At 37.7% G+C, this 23,614-nt stretch overlaps 1 protein-coding gene across 4 annotated transcripts in view; it reads right to left on the bottom strand.

The window, feature by feature from the left end:
- NCOA2 (nuclear receptor coactivator 2) overlaps positions 1 to 23,614 on the bottom strand; it is a 154,359-nt gene that overhangs the window by 34,659 nt on the left and 96,086 nt on the right. Inside the window, exons 10-14 of one of the 4 annotated variants that reach the window (XM_016190028.2) lie at positions 21,248 to 22,517; positions 11,845 to 12,055; positions 9,350 to 9,556; positions 5,663 to 5,881; positions 3,451 to 3,580 (exon numbers count right to left, since the gene is read on the bottom strand). In XM_016190028.2, coding sequence (XP_016045514.1) covers positions 3,451 to 3,580; positions 5,663 to 5,881; positions 9,350 to 9,556; positions 11,845 to 12,055; positions 21,248 to 22,517 — 2,037 coding nt within the window. The remainder of the gene's footprint in view (positions 1 to 3,450; positions 3,581 to 5,662; positions 5,882 to 9,349; positions 9,557 to 11,844; positions 12,056 to 21,247; positions 22,518 to 23,614) is intronic. The other 3 variants (XM_007527202.3, XM_016190039.2, XM_060200461.1) reach the window with 3 other exon arrangements.

The following is a 23,614-nucleotide window of genomic DNA, read 5'->3' as shown; positions in this document are numbered from 1 at the left end:
GCAGTGGAGGTTCTGCACTGCTCCTGATTGGTTCTGCTATTTTTCCAAGAGGACCCAGGAAGATGGCGTCACCATGGGCTTGTTATAAACACAGGATCAAGCTTGCAAGATCTAGTTCACCTGGACAGTGCACTGTCAATTGTCATGCATACATCCCAGATTCAAGCCAGGTATCTTTCCTTCTTGGAGTGAAGAAGGCCCAGTGCTGGGTGGGAGTGGGGTGGTGACGGGATGGAGACAGCAAGTGAACAAACAGAAACCAGCACCATAGCATCAGGGCCCAGAGATGTGCCTTTTACTACACCTTCAGAGGTGGTTCACTGGCAAAGTGAGGTTTGAAAATCAAAGTTTCTTTCCTAACTGAACTGATTAAAACCACTCACCCCACTCCTTCCTTTAGCTCATTAAGACAGTTGAGAAAGCAGTTCCCCTAATCTCTTCTTTGAGTAGAGTAACTAGGCCTAAAACTTTTCCCGTAAGTTCTACTGCAGGGCTCATATTTGGAACTATTTTGTTTGGTTTAAGCCTCACTGAATCCATTTTTTACTCCCTTAAGATATGGAGAAGAAAAAAATGGGCAGTTTTCAGCTGTGTGCAGTGCAAATTATGATAAAAAGCATTTCATCCTAGAGTGGGACTTATACTGAAACCAACTTCCATTTTATTTTATTTATTTATTAAAAATTTTTTTAAATATTTATTTTATTTATTTATTCCCTTTTGTTGCCCTTGTTGTTTTATTGTTGTAGTTATTATTGTTGTTGTCGTTGTTGGATAGGACAGAGAGAAACGGAGAGAGGAGGGGAAGACAGAGAGGGGGAGAGAAAGACACCTGCAGACCTGCTTCACCGCCTGTGAAGCGACTCCCCTGCAGGTGGGGAGCCGGGGTTCGAACAGGGATCCTTATGCCGGTCCTTGTGCTTTGCGCCACCTGCACTTAGCCCGCTGCACTACAGCCCGACTCCCCCAACTTACATTTTAAAGAAACAAGTTCTAGAAATGTATTCTACCCATATGAGACTTCAGAAATCCTGCTAAACTTCATCACTTGTGCCCATTTTTCTCCGTTTCTCTCTGTCCTATCTAACAACAGCGACATCAATAAAAACAACAATTAAAAAAAAAAAACACAAGGGCAACAAAAGGGAAAATAATAAAAAAAGAAAGAAAAAAGCCTCAATTTTGACTCAAGTGCTGTAACCAAAATACTGAGAGAAATATGTCACTATGAATGAGTCAGTAACTAGATATAAAATTCCAAGAATACAAAAAAAAAACTCCAAGAAATTCAGATAAAAGTTACTAGATATAGAAATTTCAAAAATAATAAGTATAATCTTTAAAAACTGAAAGATGAAATCACAAAAAATAAGTTAATAATAAGAGGCTATGGAAAATGACCAGGAAAGTAGAACATTTAGAAATGAAAAATATGATTTGATTAAACATTTCTAGAGGTCACTAATGAATGGGGTCAGGCAGTGATGCCACTGCCACGCACCAGTTACCAGGAGTGAGGACCTGGTGGTGGAGAGGCTTCACGAGCTGCAGAGCAGGCTGCAGGCTTCTCTCTCTCTCCCCCTCTCTCTCCCTATCAAAATTTTTAAAAATAAATAAAGGGGCTGGGGAGATGGCATGATGGTTATGCAAAAAGACTTTCATTCCTGCATCACCAAAGGTCCTAGGTTCAATTCCAAGTACCCATAAGCCAGAGCTGAGCAGTACTATGGTCTCTGTGTATCTTTCTCATTAAAAAAAAAAAAAAGTTTAAAAGATAAATAAATATGAAAAAATGACTTCTGCATGGTGGAGTCATCGTGCAGGCACTGAGTCCCGGCAACAACTCTGGTGGGAAAAAAAAAAAAACTAATAAACTAGAATATGAATAAATTACTCCAAATGTAACAGGGAGAAGGACATAAAAATATATGAATTAGGGTGCTCGCTTTGGCAGCACATATACTAAGAGTATATGAATATAGAAATATGGTGAGAGGAAGTGCCAGCCTGGGAGGGTGCGGTTAGCCATGCATTCAGTCCAGGGTCAAGTCTGACCCCTTCACACTGGGGAAAGCTGGTGCTCTGGTATCTTTGCTTTCTCCCTCTACTGCTGTCTTTCCCTCTCTATCTGAAAAAGCCAACCCAAAGTTGTGAAGCTGTGGAGATGACAAAAAAAGGAAAAAGAAAAAAAGGTGTATACACACACACACACACACACACACACACACACACACACACACACACACACACACACACACACACCAACCTACCTACCTACCTACCTACCTACCTACCTACCTACCTACCTACCTACAATTTTAAAAATTCTGATATCCTGGAGCAGTGTAAGGTAGCTCAATTTACATAGTGTGTCAGCAGTGTCACACGAGTGACCAAGGTTTGACCCAAATCCTCACTGCACTTGGGGAAGCTTTAGTGCTGTGGTATTTTCCCTTTTCTCTCTCTATCTCTCTGTCTCTGTCTAGCCTGCGGAGCGGTGTGGGGAGGCGGGGAAGCCTGTTCCTGGTTAAGGTCCAGAGACAACACAGAACACTCTGATAAAGAAAGAAAAGATGTAACAAGTCTTAGCAGAATCCTAGAGACAGAGAAAAATGGAGGAGGGGCAACAGAGAGACAATAGCTTAAAATAAAAACTTCCAGAATTGATTGTGAACATTAATTTAAATGGTATAGAATATACAAAATGCCAAGTAAAACAGATGACTTCAAACCTACATATACTGGATTGAAATCATAGCACAACAAATACAAAGTATTTCAAAAATAATTAAAGAGATCACCCTAGAAACAAAAATGATGAGATAATCAGAAACAGGAAAACTTAATCAAATTTGTTAATATACCATCCCCCTGCCCCCCGCAGGTTTTTCAATGGTTTGACGAAAAGGATCTTCAGTCGGGAATTTAATATCCTCTGTAGATCTATTTGCAACTTATTCTTTCAGTCTGACCTTCAGATTAATACCATTTATTTTTACTATTTAATGTGGTGAAATGTTTTTAACATAACCATTCTTTGCTACCCTCAGCTTACTGTGTTGCTTCAGTAGCTAATCTTTAGGTTGATTACGTGATGTAGCCAGCTGGACTGACTTCCTGCTACCTCTATCTCTTAACTCATACCTTTCTTCAAAGTTCTGAACCCTCCCCTCAATCACTTCAGTTGGATAATCTCTTCAGCAGGTCTGCAGGTGTCTATCTCTCTCTCTTCCTCTCTATATTCCCCTCCCTTCTCAATTTCTCTCTGTCCTATAAAAAGAATAATAAAAAAAATGGCCACAGGAGCAGTGGATTCATAGTGTAGACACCGAGCCCCAGGAAGCAAAAAAAAAAAAAAAAAAAAACAAAGCCTGGAGGCAAAAAAAAAGTACAGTATATTGAACTCATGATGCTACACTCTTGGATTGTGTGGATGGTCACATGACTCACCTGTTTTGGCTGGCAAAAGATGCCTGGTCTATAGGCAGGATGCTTTCAGGCCAGGGGGCAGTCTGATTTGGAGGAGCTTGTTGTTGGCTATACTGAGGTCCCCCCATGTTCATCTCTAATTCAGATGGCCCTGAAAAAGGAAAAGCACCCCAAATTTATAGGTCGTAGTCAAGGAAGTATTTACTTCTGCTGTGTAATACAAAGTGAAATATCTGCTCTATAGAAAATAAAATGGGCAGAAGCCATGATAAGTTTGTAAAAGTAAAACAGTATTTGTTCTTAAGCAAAGAAAATAAAAAGACTATAAACATGAGGCTAATAACCCACTTTAGAGAATAACTAAACCATCAGTTTTAAACTGTTTTACTCAGGAGTCTATATATTCTTAAACAACTTTTTTAGGGGTGAGTCATATCTAATATTTATTGTACTGGAAAATAAAAACAATAGTTAATAGTTTAGTTAAAAATCAGAAATTGAGAGGGGAGGGGAAGATAGAGAAGGAGAGAGAAAAATAGACTCCTGCTGACCTGTTTCTACCCTGAAAACCCAGATCCTTATGCACAGTAAGGTGCACCATCACTCAGCCTCAATAAATACAATTTTTAAATATATATATATTTTGTCACATCACTGCAAATCATATTAGTGTCTGGACTGACAGAAGGCAGTCAGAATCTCCTACGTGCTTTCACATCTCACCTACTGTGACACCACACAACACAGTGAACCTCACTGTATTCCCATGACAGAATGAGACTGAGGGAGACAAAGAGTCTTAATATTATAATGAAAATTATCTGGATCTTGTAGACCCCCCTGAAAGGACACTGTTGAAATAGACCGTATTTTTGAGACTTGCTGGTTTAAACTACTTGCTCCTGGAAATCACACTTCACTCACTTCCACTAAGAGCAGGGCAGAGAAGAGGCCAGACAACCCAAGTGGCTGTGTTTGGTGAGTTCTTTTTCAAGTTAATGGATAATAGAGATTTTGTCATGTTTCTTTTGCTATTATTATCTGTGAACCTATCTTCTATTACACCAGATACCTTTCTGTTGAATTTGTAGTTTTAAGAAACAAGAAAAAAAAAATCTGGTCAGTTTAGTTTTTTTGCATGCAAGCATCAAATTCTATAAATTTATGTTTCAGAACTAATTAAGTTGTTCTGAAACATATCTGATGCCAAATGTATCTCTTAGAAACAAAATCTAAAATGCCCTGAGCAATTAAATAGCTGGGTAAGAAAAACTGATGCTGGAGGAAGGACGAGAATTTTGCATTATCTTGTCAAAACAATTTTGGCATCCTTCCACTGATAATTTCGCTCTTACTCATTGTGCAATATCTAACTATAAGAAAAAGTACAGAAACATTAACTTATTGGAATCATGCTAATATAAAAGAGGAAGGTTAAGGTGTCGATAATAATGAAAATAAGCTCAGATAGGAATTGCACAGGCCATTAATTTTTTAATGGCAACTTTAATGATATAATTTATACATCACACCATTCAAGCCTTAAAGAGCATGATTGAGTGGACTTTGGTCTATTTGCAAAACTGCTCAACCATCATCATAATCAATTTTAGAACATCTTTATTTTATCTACCCCCAAAGAAATGCCATGACAATCAAGTCATTTCCTATTTCCCTCCAGATCCACAGTCCTAGGTAGTCATGAATCTACTTTCTATGCATAAAGATTGGTCTATTCTGAACATTTCTTATAAATGCCATCATGAAATATATCAGAGCTTTAATTTTAATAACATATGAACTGTACCCAAAGAGAATCCTCACTTTTTGTAAGATGTTATATAAGGTCTTATGTCTTCAATACGATATGGGAGAGTCTGGTTTAGCAGCTGAGAAAAGTGGCCCAGGAATATGCATTTTAAAACCCTGAGCTGACTCTGAAGACCAACCAGACTAGGAACCACTGCCATATGCTGAAATATACCTTTAGAGCAGTACATACAGAGCACCCACAGTGTGACACTCTATGTCACTGTCCAGTAAGCTGAGACCCGGTAATTTAATGAAAATAAACGAAACAAGGATGGTTATGTACTTGTGTTAACAGGACAGCTTGGCACAGGGGGGATGACCTAAGCTGCAAATTAGGACCAGGTCTTGAAAAGAACATATGAAGCTGGTACTTCTAAGAAAGCATAAACATAAAAAGCAAAGAGGACTGGGGATGCCTCACCTATATTCATGACCTGAGGTTGAATCATCTGTCTTTGACCAGGCTGGTTGTTAGGTCTCATGGGGATGCTGGCTGTCGGGTTCCGAATCATATTTCCTTGGATTGGTCTGTTCATGGCACTGATGGTAGCAGCACAGGTGACCCTCACAGCAGAGCTCTGAGGTGGCCATTCCCCAGATGGCATGGTAGGTCGGGCAGCATTATTACCAATCATTCCTGCTGGTAAACCAAAGGAAACTGAGAGATGCAGTAACTGAAAACATATTCAGCATGTCTGAACACCAGATGATTTTATTCTGTATTAGATGATCACTCTGTAAAGCACAATTAGCCCAGTTCCTTACATTCTCATTGGAACAGATGTGGGACCTCGACTAAGAAATAAGAATTGGCCTTTACTACAAAAAAGTTTTTCACAACATAAACTTGCCACTCTTCATCGCTCAGAAAAGCTGTTAAAAATTGTTCCCATATGTACTTAGAAACAGGTGCTGTGGTGTGTGGATAACCCCAACTTCCTTCCTGAGGAAGTGAATCACATTAGCTGACATACACGTCAATACTTTACTTTCCAAAACGGAGGTGAGGCTAAGAGGACCAAGGTAAAAACTGATAATCAATATTCTAATTATCAACTAAATCACAGATAATAGCCTATAAAGCATATGCCAGCTTTTCAGATCCTTGAATGCCTGTCAGAGTATCCTAATTTGCTAAGCCTCAAAGCTGACCAAGCCTGAGAGAAATTACAGGATCTTTCTGATGTTTACTGTAGTGTGTTATAGCTAAGACTAAGGCAAGAAATTTCAATTATTTCAGTACTCCATATTCTTCATTATATAGATCTAGAATGGGTTAGGACAGATCTATAAAAAAATCCGTATTTACTTGAGATGTTAACAGTTCTTTCAGCAATAATAGCACAATACTCCCAAGCCTTGCAAGTATTTGTTCTAGCTGACCTGGGATGCTAACGATGACCAAATGTTTGCTAAAACTTGATATCCCAAAGGAGAGGAAATCACAAATGAGGGCCCTTCATTTTAAAATATCTTGTGATGAATGTATAAAGGTTCTGCTGTAAGATATATGACTTGACTTCTATTTACTTTAATTAAAACAGTTAAAAATAGACCATATTGAAGAAGTGGAGAGAACATGGATTGTGGGTGTTTTCTATTAGTGAAAAATGTGCTATAGAAGGATAATTATATTACAGTGCATAAGGACCCAGGTTCAAGTCCCTGGTCTCCACCTGCAGGGGGAAAGCTTCACAAGTGGTGAAGCAGAGCTGTAGGTGTCTCTCTGTCTTTATCCCTCTTTATCTCCTCCTTCCCTCTCAATTTTCCTGCCTCTCTCCAATGGAAAAATAAAACAAAACAAAACAAACAAACAGAAAAAAACCAGAAGGATAATTAAGAGTGAATAATTAATTAGAATGACACACATATATAAATCTATCTCTCTATATATAATCTATGCCTGATTAAATTTGAACCATACACATACAAAGTTATGGCAGAAAAGAAATTTCAATTAAAAAAAATCCGTTATCTAAATCATATATGGGGCTGGCTAGTGGTGCACCTGGCAGAGCACACACAGTACCATGCACAGGACCTGAGCTCAAGCCTCCAGTTTCCACCTGCAGGAAGGAAGCCTCATAAATGGTGAGGCAGTGCAGTAGGTATTGCTCTCTCCCTCCCTCCATCTCCCCCATCCCTCTCAGTTTCTCTGTTTCTATACAAAAAGCAAGAGTGGGGGAGGCCCAGCAGAAGCAGTGAATTGGTTGTGTAGGCACTGAGCCTTAGCAGCAGTTCTGGTGGCAATTACAAAACAAAACCTAAAACAAACATGTGCAAACATATGTCTAGAATGCAGAAGGGAAAAGCATTCATAATGCAACAAAACTAAGTGACTATAACTGGGATATTCTTAGTGCTTTTAGTTTTGGGGATTTTTAAAAAAATTTAATACAGCAGAGGTACTGTATGACCTTTAGCACCTAGACACGTGTCCTCTTAGGCTGCCATCTGCCCAGCCTTGAATGTATGTGTAGCTTCTAATTCCTATGTAAGCTTCCTACAAGAACTCAAAATCCTCTTATGCTATAATAGTCACTGCTAAATATTTGTTCTTCTTCACTGAAACAACTTTATAAAAGCAGTATTTTATTTATATAATCAACATTAAGTCTTAAATGTAAATAAATATTCAAATAGAAATCCTGTGTTTATGTAAATTAGTTAAGTAATAAGTGCCTGGCATAAATGGTAGGTAGACAGCCAATAAATATTTGTTGAACAAATACATCATTTTATTATAGCACTGTTCATGTTTTCCATGCATGATATAACTAAATAATAACTGAAGTTGTTATTCTCAGTATGTATGGGCATCATATGCTCAACTCAAAAAAGTCTGTCAAACACACTAAATATAAATTATTTTAGGGAGTCGGGCTGTAGCACAGCGGGTTAAGCGCAGGTGGTGCAAAGCACAAGGACCGGCATAAGGATCCCAGTTCGAACCCCGGCTCCCCACCTGCAGGGGAGTCGCTTCACAGGCGGTGAAGCAGGTCTGAAGGTGTCTATCTTTCTCTCCTCCTCTCTCCATTTCTCTCTGTCCTATCCAACAACGACAACAACAATAATAACTACAACAATAAAACAACAAGGGCAACAAAAGGGAATAAATAAATAAAATAAATACTTAAAAAAATTATTTTATTGTTATCATTTCGCTCAATGACGTTGTCTCTACCACCTCTCTTTGATAAAGGAAGACAGCTTTAAGCTGTGAATAGCACAGCATTAGAAAACCCTTTTAAGGGGCTCGGGTGGTGGTGCACTGGGTTAAGCACACATAGGATGAAGCATGAGGACCTGCACAAGGATCCCAGTTTGAGAAAAGAAAACCCTTTCACAAATGTGATAAATAGGTGTTACAGAGTACAGAGCTTGGTGTAACAGCACCAGTGCTGCTTCAATGATTTCTAGCCTGAATCACATGCAGGTTTGGTAATATGGTAGCTGCTAAAACAGTGATTACCACATAGGAAGTGTGTGTGGGCAATTAGCAGAGACCTTAAGTTATAGTAGGTCAAAGTCCAAACAAGATCATAGGCAAAACTTCACACACCTTCAAAAATGGAGTCCCCGGGCTAGGGAGGTAGCCTAATGGTGATGCAAAAACACTGTCATGCCTAAAGCATGAAAGGTCCCAGATTCAATTCTCAGCACCAGCATAAGCCAGGGTTGAGTATTTCTCTGATAAGATAAATGAATGAATAAATAAATAAAATCCTGGATCCATTACTATTAATTCAATCATACTGCTGCTGAAATTGTTCTTTTAAACTTTCATCCTGCAATTTTCTAAAGACAAGTCATCAGTAGGAGATGCTAGCCATCAGCAGACTATCTTACACACACCACTACAGTACCTAGAATAGCAACTGTAATAGCATTAATGATTAGACACCTCAGAAAGTAACACAGAATAAAATGCTTCCTGAAGCTCCATATGCCACCACCAGTGAAAATTTATAGATTTTTCTATTATTTTCTATTCAATACTAATTTCTAACAAAATTTTTACTTCAAATATTCTATTAGTTTGATGTGAACAAATAGACATCACTTAAAATATCTCACCAATAAAATAACAGTGTATTTGAACCCTTACCTGTGCTACTGTTCCCTAAATTTCCTTGGTTTCCTATCATGCCTTGATTACCCATCATTCCTGGCTGAGGAATCACTGAGTAGGGGCTATTGTTTCTGATTGGTGGGAAGGGTCCAGCACCAGTTGGGCTTTGCAATGTGATGTCAAGTGGTAAATTCTGGTTTGGCAATAACCTGCCCAGTTGCCCTGGTCGTGGGTTATTAAAAGCTAAGGAGAAAACAAATGAAAATTGAAGGTTAATAAAGAATAGTGAAAAATAAAATAATAGAAATAGTGTTCAGGGAAAATGTCCTCTGTAAAATAACAGGAGGTATGTATCTCAGGGACCAACTGCCTATGTAAAAGAACAAATTCATAAACAAAAAAGTATATCTATGCATTGTCAAAATGTAAACTCACAATCTCATCAATAGCTTTCTACTTATTGACAGTTTAGGGGAAAAAAGTATCATTTACTATTATTTTCTCTTTCCAATGGTAATTTATAATATTCAGTTAATTTTGTCAAGTAACAATTTATATAGAGTTTTATAGTATATCATTTAAATTTTGGAATATTACTTTGTCATAGCTATGGAGTTATAGGTATTTGCATACAGCATCAAACAGCTATGTGTGCTTTAGATGTTAGGATAACATTTTTTTTAATGAGATTTTCCTGGCAGTAAATTAGGATAAAAGTGATTATTCTCATTGGAATCAGATTCTAAAGTATGAAATCTGCTATATGAAGTAGGTATCACATTACTCTGCTGCCACATTTAATAATATAAATACAGCTTCTTTAAATTCCATACACATTTGAAGCTACGCAGTAGCACACCCAGGAGAGTGTACAAATTACCATATGCAAGGATCTGGGTTCAAGTCCCTGGTCTCCACCTGTAGGAGGGAAGTTTCACAAGTGGTGGAGCAGTGCCACAGGTATCTCTTATCTCCCTTCCCTTCCTCCATCCCTCCATTTCTCTGTCTCTATTTGGAAAAAAAAAAAGGCTGCTGGGATTGGTGGAGTGCTCATACAGGCACCAAATCCCAGCAATACCTTGGTGGCCTATATTCCAATTTGAAATGGTATTTATGTTTCATTAATAAGAACTATGTACCATATACCACACTAATACATTATACCACTACAAAGACAACCATTAATTTGATAACATAAAATCTAAAAAAAAAATTACAAATATCAAGATCATAATTATTCTTCTAGCGTTTGCCCTTCTTCCGTAGCCAGTCAACAGCGTCAGGTTGAGCCTGATGTCGAGTTTCGAGACCTCCTTTGAATCATAATTTATAGAATAGATCTACTAAAGAAATACTTCACTTTCTCTTGAGTCTACAGATACAGTTTGGGATAGAAATAATAAATACTTATACAGTAACAGAAACAGCACATTTACAGTAATTAGAACTTAGGATGAAAATTATATACATACTTAATCAAGATTTCCTCAGGATTTTATGTGGTTACCATTCAAAAATCTAGTATCAATAGGAGGCGAAGGCAGAGGAGTTCCCATGCAGGTTTTCATTAATGCCTTTTGGCTTATAAGCATAAATTCTCAGTTTATTTTTTACTTATGTCTCAACTTTGACTCTTACCTCCCATCCAATTCCCAAGAAAATGGGCAGGCTTGAGCAATAAAAGCAAAACCCCATTTTTATTATCAATAATCAAGCATCACTTAAAAAACATGTAATAATTTAAAGTATTTTTTGATTTGGTTGACAGCTGTCATTCTGGTTTGAAAGCAAATGCTGAGTTTTGAATCAAACTGCACTTGAGGGAAAAATGCATCCAGTTTACTAATTTATACTATGGTAGTCAATTATCTTTATAACTTATGACCCTGGTATAGGAAAAATAAATATTTTTCATTTAATACTAGTAGATAACTTGGATAATTATTAAGTTTATATGTTAAATGCTTATAGTGTTCATCTTAAACTTAAAAAATCTAAACAAAAGAAATAAGAAATATTGTATAAAATTGTTTTATTTCAAACTAATTAAAATTAAAGTGCAGGTTAAAATGCATCTGTTACATGTAAAATTGGTGTGAGACTCCTAGAAGACTGAACAAGCTACCTTTTAATGAGTGCAGTCCTCAAAGGTACAGTGATTAATATTCTGAGATTTTAATGGTATATTATTTCTAAAAAAAAATGAGAACTCTCATGTTCTATATTTCAAGTATTCAGTTATATATTAAAATATGTAAATATCTATATTAAATACTATTTCTAAGGCAATAACTTGGAAGAAAATATGACAGTCAAAATTAACTATAGAATGTTGGAAAGCAATGTTTACTAGAATCCATTTTGAATGTTGTTTCAAAGGACTAGAACAGTAGATGGTGCTATCTGACCACAAAAACCTTGAAATGACTAAGCTGTTTGCATCAGCTTTTAATAATCTCTGTCTGTGATTGTCATCCTATATACGCTTCTTGGCATCTCTCATACTTAAACCATCAATATCTCATACTCACTGCTCTGTGAAATTCTTAGTGCTGTTTTCTGGGTTCCACCAGGTGTGACAGGGCTGTTTTCAGCTGTGAGTTGCATGAGGTCATTGATGATGGCTTGCTTGTCAACTGATCCAGCAGGGGCTCCTGGTCTCGTGTCCGGGAATAGCTGTGGTAATTGACTATTTTGTAAGTCATCCAAAATCTCCTCCAAGTTGTCCAGCTCACTGCCAGGCTGTAGTTAACAAACAGAAGAGTTTATCTAGTCCCGCTCCAATTGCACAGGTTCATTTGCAGTTATAACCTAATTGAACTAAGGTGCCACTGAACTACCATAGCCAAACCATGCAAATACTCTCGTATTTCAGGCTTAAGCAGTTAACTGATCATTTAATTAAATCAACAAAGGATACATTATCTAATCTTTTGGTTCTCAATAGCCTCATTTATAGAAAGATGACTGGACTAGAAATTGTGATTAATTGGCAATTTAGAAAATCCCATTTATTCTCAGCTAATCATTAATAACAAGTATGTATAACTCTAATTATGTTTATACTATGACTAAGAAATGAGGTTTGGGTTTTGAGGTCAAGTCTTCTAAAAACAATAACAAAAAAAAAACAGACATACGATTTTACAAATTTACATAAAATGCAAACTCAGCACTTAGTAAAGGTCTGTTTCCTTTTAAAGTTCTTCTTTTTTTAAGGGAAGGGGGGGGGCACAATATACTTAAAGTAATAAACCAGCTAAGTTTTCATTTTCAGTCTGAGTGGTGTTTTTTCCTGCTTGCACTTTCTGTTTCAAATGACACTGGCTTTCTCAAGTCACTGGCCATGTTGGCTGACAAAATGGTATATGAACCAGCATGAAAAGTGGCTAAGCAGTTTTTCCTAAGTCACTGCATAGATGTGGAATCCTTGACCATGACTAACCCTTTCTGTCTATGCTGGCAATCCAAACTAAATCATTTACATCTGATATGAGATACACTTAAAGCGGAACAGCTTACAATTTTATTCTACTGACAATTCCTGTCTTTCATGTAGAGGCTGAATTTGTTCCTTTTTGTTTGTTTTGCAGTGATATTTTCATGATTTGTATAGAGCTAACTAGCCTATCAATAATTTGGAGACCCTTTTCCCAGGCCTTCCTATTAATTAGGGCAATTCCAAGCCCATAGTCTATGCATTCATTTTTAATAGAAAAGGCAGGCATCACATATTGGAGAAATACATCTTAGCTACAGGTCAAGTTCCAAAGTCAGCACAGACAGACAAAAGTCACTTAGAGGGGCCAGGTGGTGGCACGCCTGGTTAAGCGCACACATTATATTGTGCAAGGAGCCAGGTTCAAGTCCCTGGTCTCCACTTGTAGGGAGAAAGTTTCATGAGTGGTGAAGTGGGGCTGCACATGTCTCTGTCTCTCTATCTCAATTTCTCCGTCTATCCAATAATAAATTAGAATTAAAAAAAAATGTCACTTAGAGACACCGAGTGTAGATTCTCCAGCAGCAACAGCCATGTTTCCCCTTGTGGAGTGCACATTCATGCTCTTTGGCTGAGTCCGAAGTGACACAGTTTATGAAGGTATACTTTTGCATTTATAAAGGTGGTAGCTACATTTTCATACTATTACAACGATAAGCAGTCATGAAAGTGGCTCAGTGGTAGGCACAAGACTTGCATGTGTGAGGCACTGGGTTCCATTTCTGGTACCACATATGCAAGGCCATTTATTCTCTCTCATGAATAAATGAATCTAAAAAACAAACAACTAAAAAAAAAAAAAACAGAGCAAAGGAATAAAAAAAAAATAAAACAAAAAAAACCAGCTCCTGAGGCCAGGTGGTGGCTCACAGTAGAGCATACATATTACCAAGCTTAAGGACCCAGGTTCAAGGCCCAGATCCCCACCAGTAGGAGAGGGAAACTTCACAGTAGAACAGTACTGCAAGTAGCTCTACTCTGTCTCTCTCTCTCTTTAATTTTACCAGAGCAGTGCTCAGCTCTAGTTTATAGTGGTGTGAGGGATTGAACCTGGGACACTGGAGCCTCAGGCATGAGTCTCTTTGTATAACCATTATGCTATCCACCTCCACCCCTCTATCTTTTACTCTCTACCAGAAAGAGACAGAGAAAGAACAAGATGGCCACAGGGAAGACTGGAGTCATGCAGGCACCAAACCCCAGCAATAATACTGGCGGTAATAAGTAAGCAAATAATGTCTGGATACCCATACACATATCCCCAGCTCCGTCACCTACCTCATGAACACCCACTAGGCCATTGCCAACTGGGTTGAACAGTGTGCAAAACTGTTTGTACTTCTTCAAATACTCACTTAATAGCTAATTTTTTTCTAAATGCATATAGATAATTTTTTGGAAGTTACATTTCATTAAAGTGTAAGTTTATCATGCGTTGCTAAATACATAAACATAAATGTACATCTTTAAATATTTATTACATTCCAAGGGAAGTACCTGGAACAGAGTAATTGACACTCAGTCAATCTGATGAATTCCTTTTAACTCTATTAACTTATAATTTTAAAATGTGTGATAAATATCATATAGTTAGATACTAAAAAGAGCTACAGAGACAAGAAAGTGGTTTTGATCAACTGTAAGGCTTCCTATAGTTCTCTGAAACCATGTATCCGTACTACATAGCTCATGTGCCCTTTGGTCTTATCATGTTTGTGGAGATAAGGGGAATAGAAAGTTGCCTCATGAGAAAACTTTGCAGACTGTCTCAGACGAGAAATTTCCAAATAAATATGTAACAACTAAAAGTTTATTATTTTCCTCAGTGGATGCTCTAGCCTCAAAAAAAAGAGGAAGTTTGAACAATATAGATTATTAACAGTCTGACTTTAGACCCCTTTTCTTTTTTCCGCCATACAAATAAAGTACAATTAAAATTATCATGGAGAAAAATAACTATACATACTTTCAGAGTTCTGTGAGAAAGTCATGACTCTTTCTTCGCAATCTATTCTTATATCTAAAAAGATGAGTTTAAAATAGAACATTTTTGTATATAAAATTTAGATGGTTTGAATTAGATTTGTTTTATAATTTTGAAAAATTAAGTTGTTTTTTTTTTTACCAGAGCACTGCTCAACTGTGGCTGAAGGTAGTGCTGGAGACTGGAACCTGGGAGGCTCCGGAATGAAAATCATTTTGCCTAACTATTATACTATCTTCTAGTCTTTTCTATGCCATATTAAACCTAATTTCCAAATACTAAATCTTTGCCACTTAAAGAGTTGATCAAATTCAACCATAAAATAGCCTAGCTCTTGGGGGGGGTCAGGCAGTAGTGCAGTGGGTTGAAGGCACGTGGCACAAAGCCCAAGGACCGGCAGAGGTATCCTGGTTCGAGCCCCTGGCTCCCCACCTGCAAGGGAGTCGCTTCACAAGCGGTGAAGCAGGTCTGCAGGTGTCTATCTTTCTTTCCCCCTCTCTGTCTTCCCCTCCTCTCTCCATTTCTCTCTGTTCTTTCCAACAATGGCATCAATAACAAAAATAATAATAACCACAACAATGATAAAACAACCAGGGTAACCAAAGGGAAAAAATAGCCTCCAGGAGCAGTGGATTCATGGTGCATCGAGCCCCAGCAATAACCCTGGAGGCAAAAAAAAAAAAAAAAAAAAAAAGCCTAGCTCTTGAAAAGCAATTAAAGCAATCTGTCTATGACAGTCAGGTATGAACTTCTTTGGAGGCCCAAACTATAGGCACTATTTGACTTCAATCAGCTTACCATAAGAAAACTCTATCTTGAAATTTTTCCTACTAAAGATAAAAATTGCTTTGCTTCTGTTTATTTCTGGTCAATTTTCAATTTGGAATCCATATTTAACAATGACCTAGTTGTTTTAAGTTTACTTTAAGAGTTCTTCAAAGCAGTCAAGTTCAGAATGTCTATACGCTTTAAGTTGTTGAGAAATAAAATTTGAGGGGGTCAGGCGATAGCTCAGCAGGTTAAGTGCACATGGCGCCAAGTGCAAGGACCTGAGCAAGGATCCTAGTTCTAGCCCCTGGCTTCCCACCTGCAGGGGGTCACTTCACGGTCAGTGAAACAGGTCTGCAGGTGTCTGTCTTTCTCTGTCCTACCCAACAACAACAGCAATGACAACAACAACAATAATAATAATGACAATAATAAGGGTAACAACAAGGGCATCAAAATGGGAAAAATGGCAGTGGATTTGTAGTGCAGGAACCAAACCCCAGCAATAACCCTGGAGGAAAAAAAAAAAAACCCAGAAAAAAACTGATTGTGGTTCGGGAAGTGATGCAGTGGATATAAAGCTCTGGACTCAAGCATGAAGTACCAAGTTCAGTCTCTGGCAGCATATGTGCCAGAATGATGATCTGTTTTTGTTCTCTCTCTCTCTTTAAATAAATAAATAAATCTTAAAATACTGAACGACTATGGTATTTTCTGTTGTAGCCATGTAAGTTTTGATCACACTAAATTTTGGATTAAACATTTCCACTCCTTAAGTTCTATAAACTTTTATTCTCATCAAAAGTTCTTCTAGTCCTTATCTACTTTGTTAAGCATGATTTCTTCACAAGACAAAAAGATTAATGCCTTCCTTTAAAAGGCTTTGCCAAGATACTTCAAAGTTTTGCTTAGGCATCTATTTGAATGCTCAAATTAGCCACATCAATTTGAATAGTTAGTTTAAACTATTTCAGGCAGAAAATGAGTCAGAAAGATTTTTTAAAAACGTTCTACAAAATGAAAATTGGATTTGATTTCTTTAATTTCTCATTTTTCTGACTCTATGAATTTTTCATGTGTCAAATCAACTTGCTCCCTGAGGGAAATATAAAGAACACCGTGCATTTTGATAGCATACATATTCTAATAAATTATAAAGCAGAACTTTTAAATAAAAACTACAATTCTACTACATTTGCCTTATGAACTTTTGTTAAAAATACTAATACATTCTATATTTGTAGGAAGTTTCAGAACACTACCAGTTTAAAATATGGTTTGACTTTCTAACGAAGCCAGTAACAAGAGAAAATTCTATTCAGACTACCTCTAAATCCTCATCATAAGTGGTCTGTTAGCATTAGAAAGAGTATCACTTGATCATGCTCCATTGTGTGACTAATATCATCAAAGTAGAAGTTCTTCCTGTCTTTTAGTAAGTTAGTGGCAAGTTGAGCACACACTCAACTAATGGTTCTTTTCTGAGTCAAAAATCACAAGGCAGTTAACTGCAATTCTTACCTAGTTTATTTTACTACCTAGTTTATTTTAATTCTTACCTAGTTTATTTTACTAAATAAAAAATGGGTAATCCTTTGAAGTGAAAGAAAAATCTTAAGTACATCTGCACAACAGCCAACAGAAAATATAATTAATCTGGATTTAGGAAGGTGAACAGGAGGTAGAAGAATCACTGTCTTTTTCTTGTAGTAAGTCATTTTGACACCAATCTAAATTTAGGTAATGCACTTCCTGTGGTAACTTTTCTTTTTAAGTTACCATCTTTCTGATGTCAAAATTGCTCTAACACTGTATTTTTGGTGGACTTTAAATGGAATGGATGATAAGACGGGAGACTAGGTTTAGTTAAGAAAAAATATTTAGTATACTATTTGTTGTGTGTGTGTATAAAGAATTAAGATACTGCAAGTGAATCAGACTTTAAATAAACAAAAACCAGATTCACAAAGGTTGTTCAAGGGTAGAGTGAACGGTCTACATGTATGGGGTCCTGGGTTCAACCCTTGGCACCATATAAAAAAGTGGAGTGTTCCTCTGCTAGCTCTCTATCAACAAAGGAAAAAAAATTAAAGAGATAAATACAAAACTGACTCGACTTCTTTTGTTGTCAGTTTTTGGTCTTAAATTGGTGATCACTCAAAAATGTTTCCTCCAAGGGACCTGGTTGAGCACATGGTTATAGTGCTCAAGGACCCAGGTTCGAGGCCCCGGTCCCCACCTGCAGAGGGAAAGTTTTGCAAGTGGTGAAGCTGTGCTGCAGGTGTCTCTCTTTCTCTTTCCCTCTCTATCTCCCCCACCCTCTAGATTTCTGGCTGTCTCTATCCAATAAATAAAGATAATACAAAAATTAAAAAACAAACAAAACACAAAAACAAACAAACAAAAAAGTTTCCTCCAAGAAAAAGGTTGTGTTTCCCATATTATCCCAAGATAAATTTCAAGTGATCCTGGACAAAAATAAAGGTTAAATTTTTAAAATACAAGTCTTCATAGGTGCAAAATATTTTTTGCTTAAGTTCTTTTAAATGCATTTTTATATGTAAATATCAGTGTCAATAAGGGAAAGAAGCAAAGATAAAATGACAAAACATTTGGGGAAATTTACATTTGTTAGTAGTTTATGAATCTAACCTTAGCTAGATAGGTAATTCTGTGTTATAACTTCACAAAATGCACTTAATAGTTATTGTGCATGTATGTATGTGCCTGTGAACATTCCAAAGTATGACAGATCATAACACCTTTCAGCATTTCATTTTCCTCTTAATTCTATCCCACAGTGTGTGTGTGTGTGTGTATATATATATATATATATATATATATATATATATACACACACATATATATATACACACACATATATATAATATTTGCTTGGATTATAGAAAATTATTTTTATATTTGTGGAATCTTCTCATCCCAGAAATCTCCAGGTCCTGTCCCAATATTCTAATTATCACTCCATATGACTCATCATTAGTGTCAACTTAAAAAAGGTTTTAAATTGATTATTATACATCTAAATATAGAAATGCCCAATAATGTCTCCTTTTCCTGACCCCAAAAGTGCCCCGTGATAGAAGTAAATTTTGTTAGTACAGGGAAGGGCCAGTCACTTAGCCACTAAGCTAAGGTGGGCCTCCTGAGTCACCATCTTGCCTCTGGTAAGTGTCAAGAGAGCTGAGTGAGAATATTTGGACCTGTCACTCTCAACTGCTGCTAGCTCTGAATATTCTGATCTAGTAAATGTCAAAAACTTAAAACATTTACAGTCGTTGATTTGGCTTTACACTGTATTTTACTCAAACATTCCTATTAATTTTCTGCCAAGACTGCAGCTTCTCCATTTAATAATTACATAGCACTATAGAATAACTGTTATATGTAAAACTTTGTCATCAAAGTTTAAGGACTCATTAGCAAAGATGCATATTTAACTACATTTCCCCCACCCCCTCAAATAAAAGACACAAAGGCTTGAAAGAATCACATCAACTTTGTAAGAATGATAGCAGCTGTCAAGACATCAAAATCAAAGAAAGAAAGTTAAGTGCAGGTGGGGAGGATGAAGTACTGGCCTCTCAAGTGTGAGGTCTTGAGTTTGATTCCTGGTACAGCATATGCCAGAGTGATGCTCTGCTTTTCTCTCTCCTTCCCCTTAAGTAACTAAAACCATATATATATATATAGTTAAGTGCCATGAATGAAAGGTAGTCACAAAAGTACATATGGCTTGACTTTCAAAGCAAGATCTTACTATGGGGCAGTCCCTGCTGCTTGTCAAGTTTACAGCAAGTGGGGGAGGGGGTCCTTACTTTTTCTTCAACCCATCCATTCTGAACTACCTCCTGAAGACGCCACCGCATAAAATACCTACATGCAAAACAAACTGGAGAATTATTTTAAGGAGGACGGTCTATCCAGGTGAGCCACCAGGTGACTCTGTATTTTGTTTGTTTGTTTTAAGTAATATTAAATTGTTTACATTTTCCTTGTGATGTTATTATTTCCTTATAGTGTTATCAAGAATGACTTTGACTAGTTACCTAGTTGTCTGGGATTTTTTTTTTCCCCCAGGGAATTAGTTTCTCATAAAAGAGCAAAAGATGATGTAATCTACTGTTTTAGCTTAAATTTACATATGATGTCTCAGATCAACTAATATCCGCTCAAACTTCACCTCTTTTTTTATCTAGCCGTCTCTTCCCAAGTACTTTTCATTTCAGTGGCCTTGGTGCTCTTTAGTAATAATCAGAAGTTTGGGTTGAGAAAAAAAGAGAAGTATAATGTTCTTTTTTAGGTTTGAGAAAAAACCCAGTAAACTTCGACCTTAAAGAAAAAGGTATGTCTCTCATGCCTGAGGCTCTGAAATCCCAGGTTCAATCCCCCGCACCACTACAAGCCAGAGCTGAGCAGTGCGCTGGTGTTTCTCGCTGTCTTTCTCTCTTCATCTTTCTCAAAAACAAAATAAATAAAATACTTTAAAAAAAAAAAAAAAGAAAAAGAAAGGGGGGGGCAGGCGGTAGCACAGTGGTTTAAGCGCACGTGGCACAAAGCACAAGGACCAGAGTAAGGATCCCGGTTCGAGCGCCCAGATCCCCACCTGCAGAGGGGTTGCTTCACAGGTGGTGAAGCAGGTCTGCAGGTGTCTCTCAGTCTCCCCCCTCCTCCATTTCTCTCTGTCCTATCTAGCAACGACAACAACAACAATAATAACTACGACGACAACAAAACAACAAGGACAACAAAAGGGGAAATAAATTAAAAAATTTTTTAAATGAAATAAAAAAGAGAAAAAGTAAGACAACATTCAAATAAATCTGTTCTAGCAAAGTCCAATTCTGAAGGAGTGATTATCACCAATTCAGAAATCTTCCACAACAGGGATTAGCAAACTGTATGTGGCCTGTTGGTAAAATACTCTCTACTGAGGGTTGGGTGGTGGTGCACCCAGTGAAGTGCACATATCACCATGCATAAAGACTCAGGTTCGAGCTCCCAGTCCCCACCTGTGGTGGGCGGGTGGCAAAGATGAGAGGTAAAGCAGGTTTGCAGGTGTTCTAGCTCCCTTCCCAATATCTCTCTGTATAATATAAAGACAAGGAGAGAGAGAGAGAGAGAGAGAGAGAGAGAGAGAGAGAGAGAGATAAGAGAAGAGAAGAGAAGAGAAGAGGAAAAGAAAAGAAAAGAAAAAGAAAAAGAAAAGAAAAGAGAAAAATGGAGCCCTGGATTTGTAGTTATCAGCACCAAGCCCCAGTGATAACCCTGGTGCAATTAAGAAGAAATTCTCTCTTCTGCCTGTTTTTATACAAACTATCAGCTAAGAATGGAGTTATTTTAATAAGTGAAAGAAATCAAAACAAAAATGCTTTAGAATACATGAAACTGTATAAAATCCTAACACCAGTGTATTTAAGTTTCATTGGAACACTGAGCACTCATTTGTTGACATTATGTCTTTGGTTGTTTTTGCACTATTAATGGCAGGGCTGGGCTAAATAGTTGTGAGAGGCAGTATGGCCTACAAACCCCAAAACATTTGCCATTTGGTTCCTTTTAACAAAAATGGTCAGTACACCCTAAAGTCACAAAATGCTCCTGTGGAGAAAATCCCTGATGGACATGGGTTATCATAGTGAAAAGAATACATTACAAAACTTACCTGGTCACTAGGCTCAAAGCTCATCTCTTCCTTCTCAGTTTTCATAGCTATTGACTTTGTGTTACTGGCAGGGTCTGTCTTACTGTGCAGTCGCTCAAGTTTGGGAGTTATTTCTGGCAAACCAACATCTTTAGTATCGTCTTTATCTAGCAAATATCGAAGTAGTGCATTCTCTTTTTTCTTGGGGCTCACAGGTTCTTGTTTAATAGTCACATCTGAACCAGGAGCTGTGCTATTGGCCTCTTGGCTCAGCTCTTTGCCTGTGGCTTCTGCTGTTAACTTAGCCAAGTCCACAGGGGAACTGCTATCCTGCAAGAGTCTGTGCAAAATCTTATGCTTCTCCTTGAGCGAAGTTCCATGTGTTGACCCAGAACCAGGCAAGCTACCTGTGGAGTCCTTGTTTGTATCTGATAAAGAGCTGGATAAGGGCGAAGGCTCCATCTGGTCCGATTTGTTGGTCAACAGCTGCAGGAGTTTGGTCTGTCCTTTGCTGTCATGCAGTCTGCTCTGCCCCTCAGGTCTCTCACTGCTTACAGCCTGGGACAGGCTGGAATCAGTTGCTTCTTTTTGCTCTCCAGGATGGCAGCTGTTTTCTGCTTGTCCAGTTGTACCTTCAGATGGCTCCCCATAAAGTCCAAAACAGTCTTTGGAGTCTATGCTTCCCATCTTGCCGAGTGGGGGAGGATTCATATTAACGGGGGAGTTCTGCAAATTGCCCATTTTTAGGTCCGGTGAAGCCAATGATGACCCTAATGAGACCCCATGCCCCTCGCTAAGTGCCTGAAGTGCATTGAGGGAACTGTTGGTGTAGCTATGGCTATTTCCTGTGCTGCTGCAAACTCCCACAGGGGAATGCAAGCTTCCTGCAGGGGAAAACTGACTGGGTGGGATTCGAGGGCTTCCAGCCACTCCAGGGCTCATGCGATGCCTTGGTGAAAGCATGGAGCTGGGCTGTCCTGGGTTCATGCCAGGGCTGCTTTGTGAGGGGCTGTTCATTTTGAGTGCATAGTTACTACCCTGAGGAGTGGCTGCTTGCATGCTTGCTACATGGTTCATTCCCCCAGAACCACCAAACCTACCCATGGGCATGCCCATTTGCTCCTTTGGGCCATTTATAGGAAAATTTATATTGCTATTGAGGGTCATGTCCTGACCTGGGTTCCCACTGTACATGGCCTGATGGGCAGGGCTGCTAGAGCTAAGTGGATTTAATGGCTTCCCCATCGCTTGTCCAGTCAGATCCGGATTCATTACACATACATTCTGTTCTCTGTATGATGAGGAAATAGAAGGTAAAATGAACACGACTTAGCAATATGTTACTAATTTTCTTGTTATTAATTATTAAAAATGAAAGTCTTTTCTTTAAAAGAACAGACTACATTTTAAGAAAAGAAGTACTCTGATGAAACAATTTTCAGTATGTACAAGACTGAACATGCACAGTTTTGGACTATGAGGGGTGCTTTTCAGTCAACTTATTAAGATGTCTGCGGTTTTACAGAGGGCGTGTTTTAAAATTTGACGTCTACTCTATTGAAACTGTAGTCACTAGAAGAAATCCAACTACCGAATATGTCTTTCTAATTAAATTATATATTATAAATAACCGAAAGCTTTTACTACCTTAAGTGACTCAAACAAAAACAGCTCTAAGTATTTTTCCAGAGATGATAATTTCTAATAAAAATCCTGGAGAGCTCTCTTGTGTACTACTGGGCTGAAGATTAGCAGCAAACTTCAGGGGGGAGAAGGGACTTGCCCCTGACTATTAGAAGCTATAAGCTCTAGAGCTAATAAAGTTACCAAAGGTGTTTAGAATCATATAACCTGATATACTGAGACACCTTCCTCTGCCTCAACCCCCACCCCCATTTCCCCTCCCCTAGAGCAAAAAAGTCAAAGCAAGTGTATAAAACAGACAACATGGGGAAGAACTTGTGATTTTATCCCCCAACTCTTAGACTTACTAATGACGACAAGTAGGTTTTCAGAGTTAAGTGAATTTGAAAGCCCTACGAACTTTAATTTTTTTTTTGCTTTCCTTTTTTTTAAATTTAATTTTATTTATAAATGAGCTTTAATTTACAGTCTTGGTAGTCACCTGTGAATTGCCAAATGTATTCACAAATCCAAATAAACCAGGTTTCACTGATTGTCAAATAGCAGTTTTCAGTCAGGGGTGGGAGTGAAATTGAACCCATCTGAAGTCACTTTCAAATTGTTTCAGTTTGCGGTCAGATTTAGTGACAGCTGGTAAACAGGGCTGCCTGATTTCTCTTTTTAATTTCTTTTTTTTTAAATATTTATTTTACTTATTTATTCCCTTTTGTTGCCCTTGTTGTTTTATTGTTGTAGTTATTATTG

Source organism: Erinaceus europaeus, chromosome 1 (genome assembly GCF_950295315.1).
Source record: "Erinaceus europaeus chromosome 1, mEriEur2.1, whole genome shotgun sequence".
Lineage (NCBI taxonomy): Eukaryota > Metazoa > Chordata > Mammalia > Eulipotyphla > Erinaceidae > Erinaceus > Erinaceus europaeus.
Note: the sequence above shows the minus strand (reverse complement) of the source record. Positions and strands in the feature narration are given on the sequence as shown.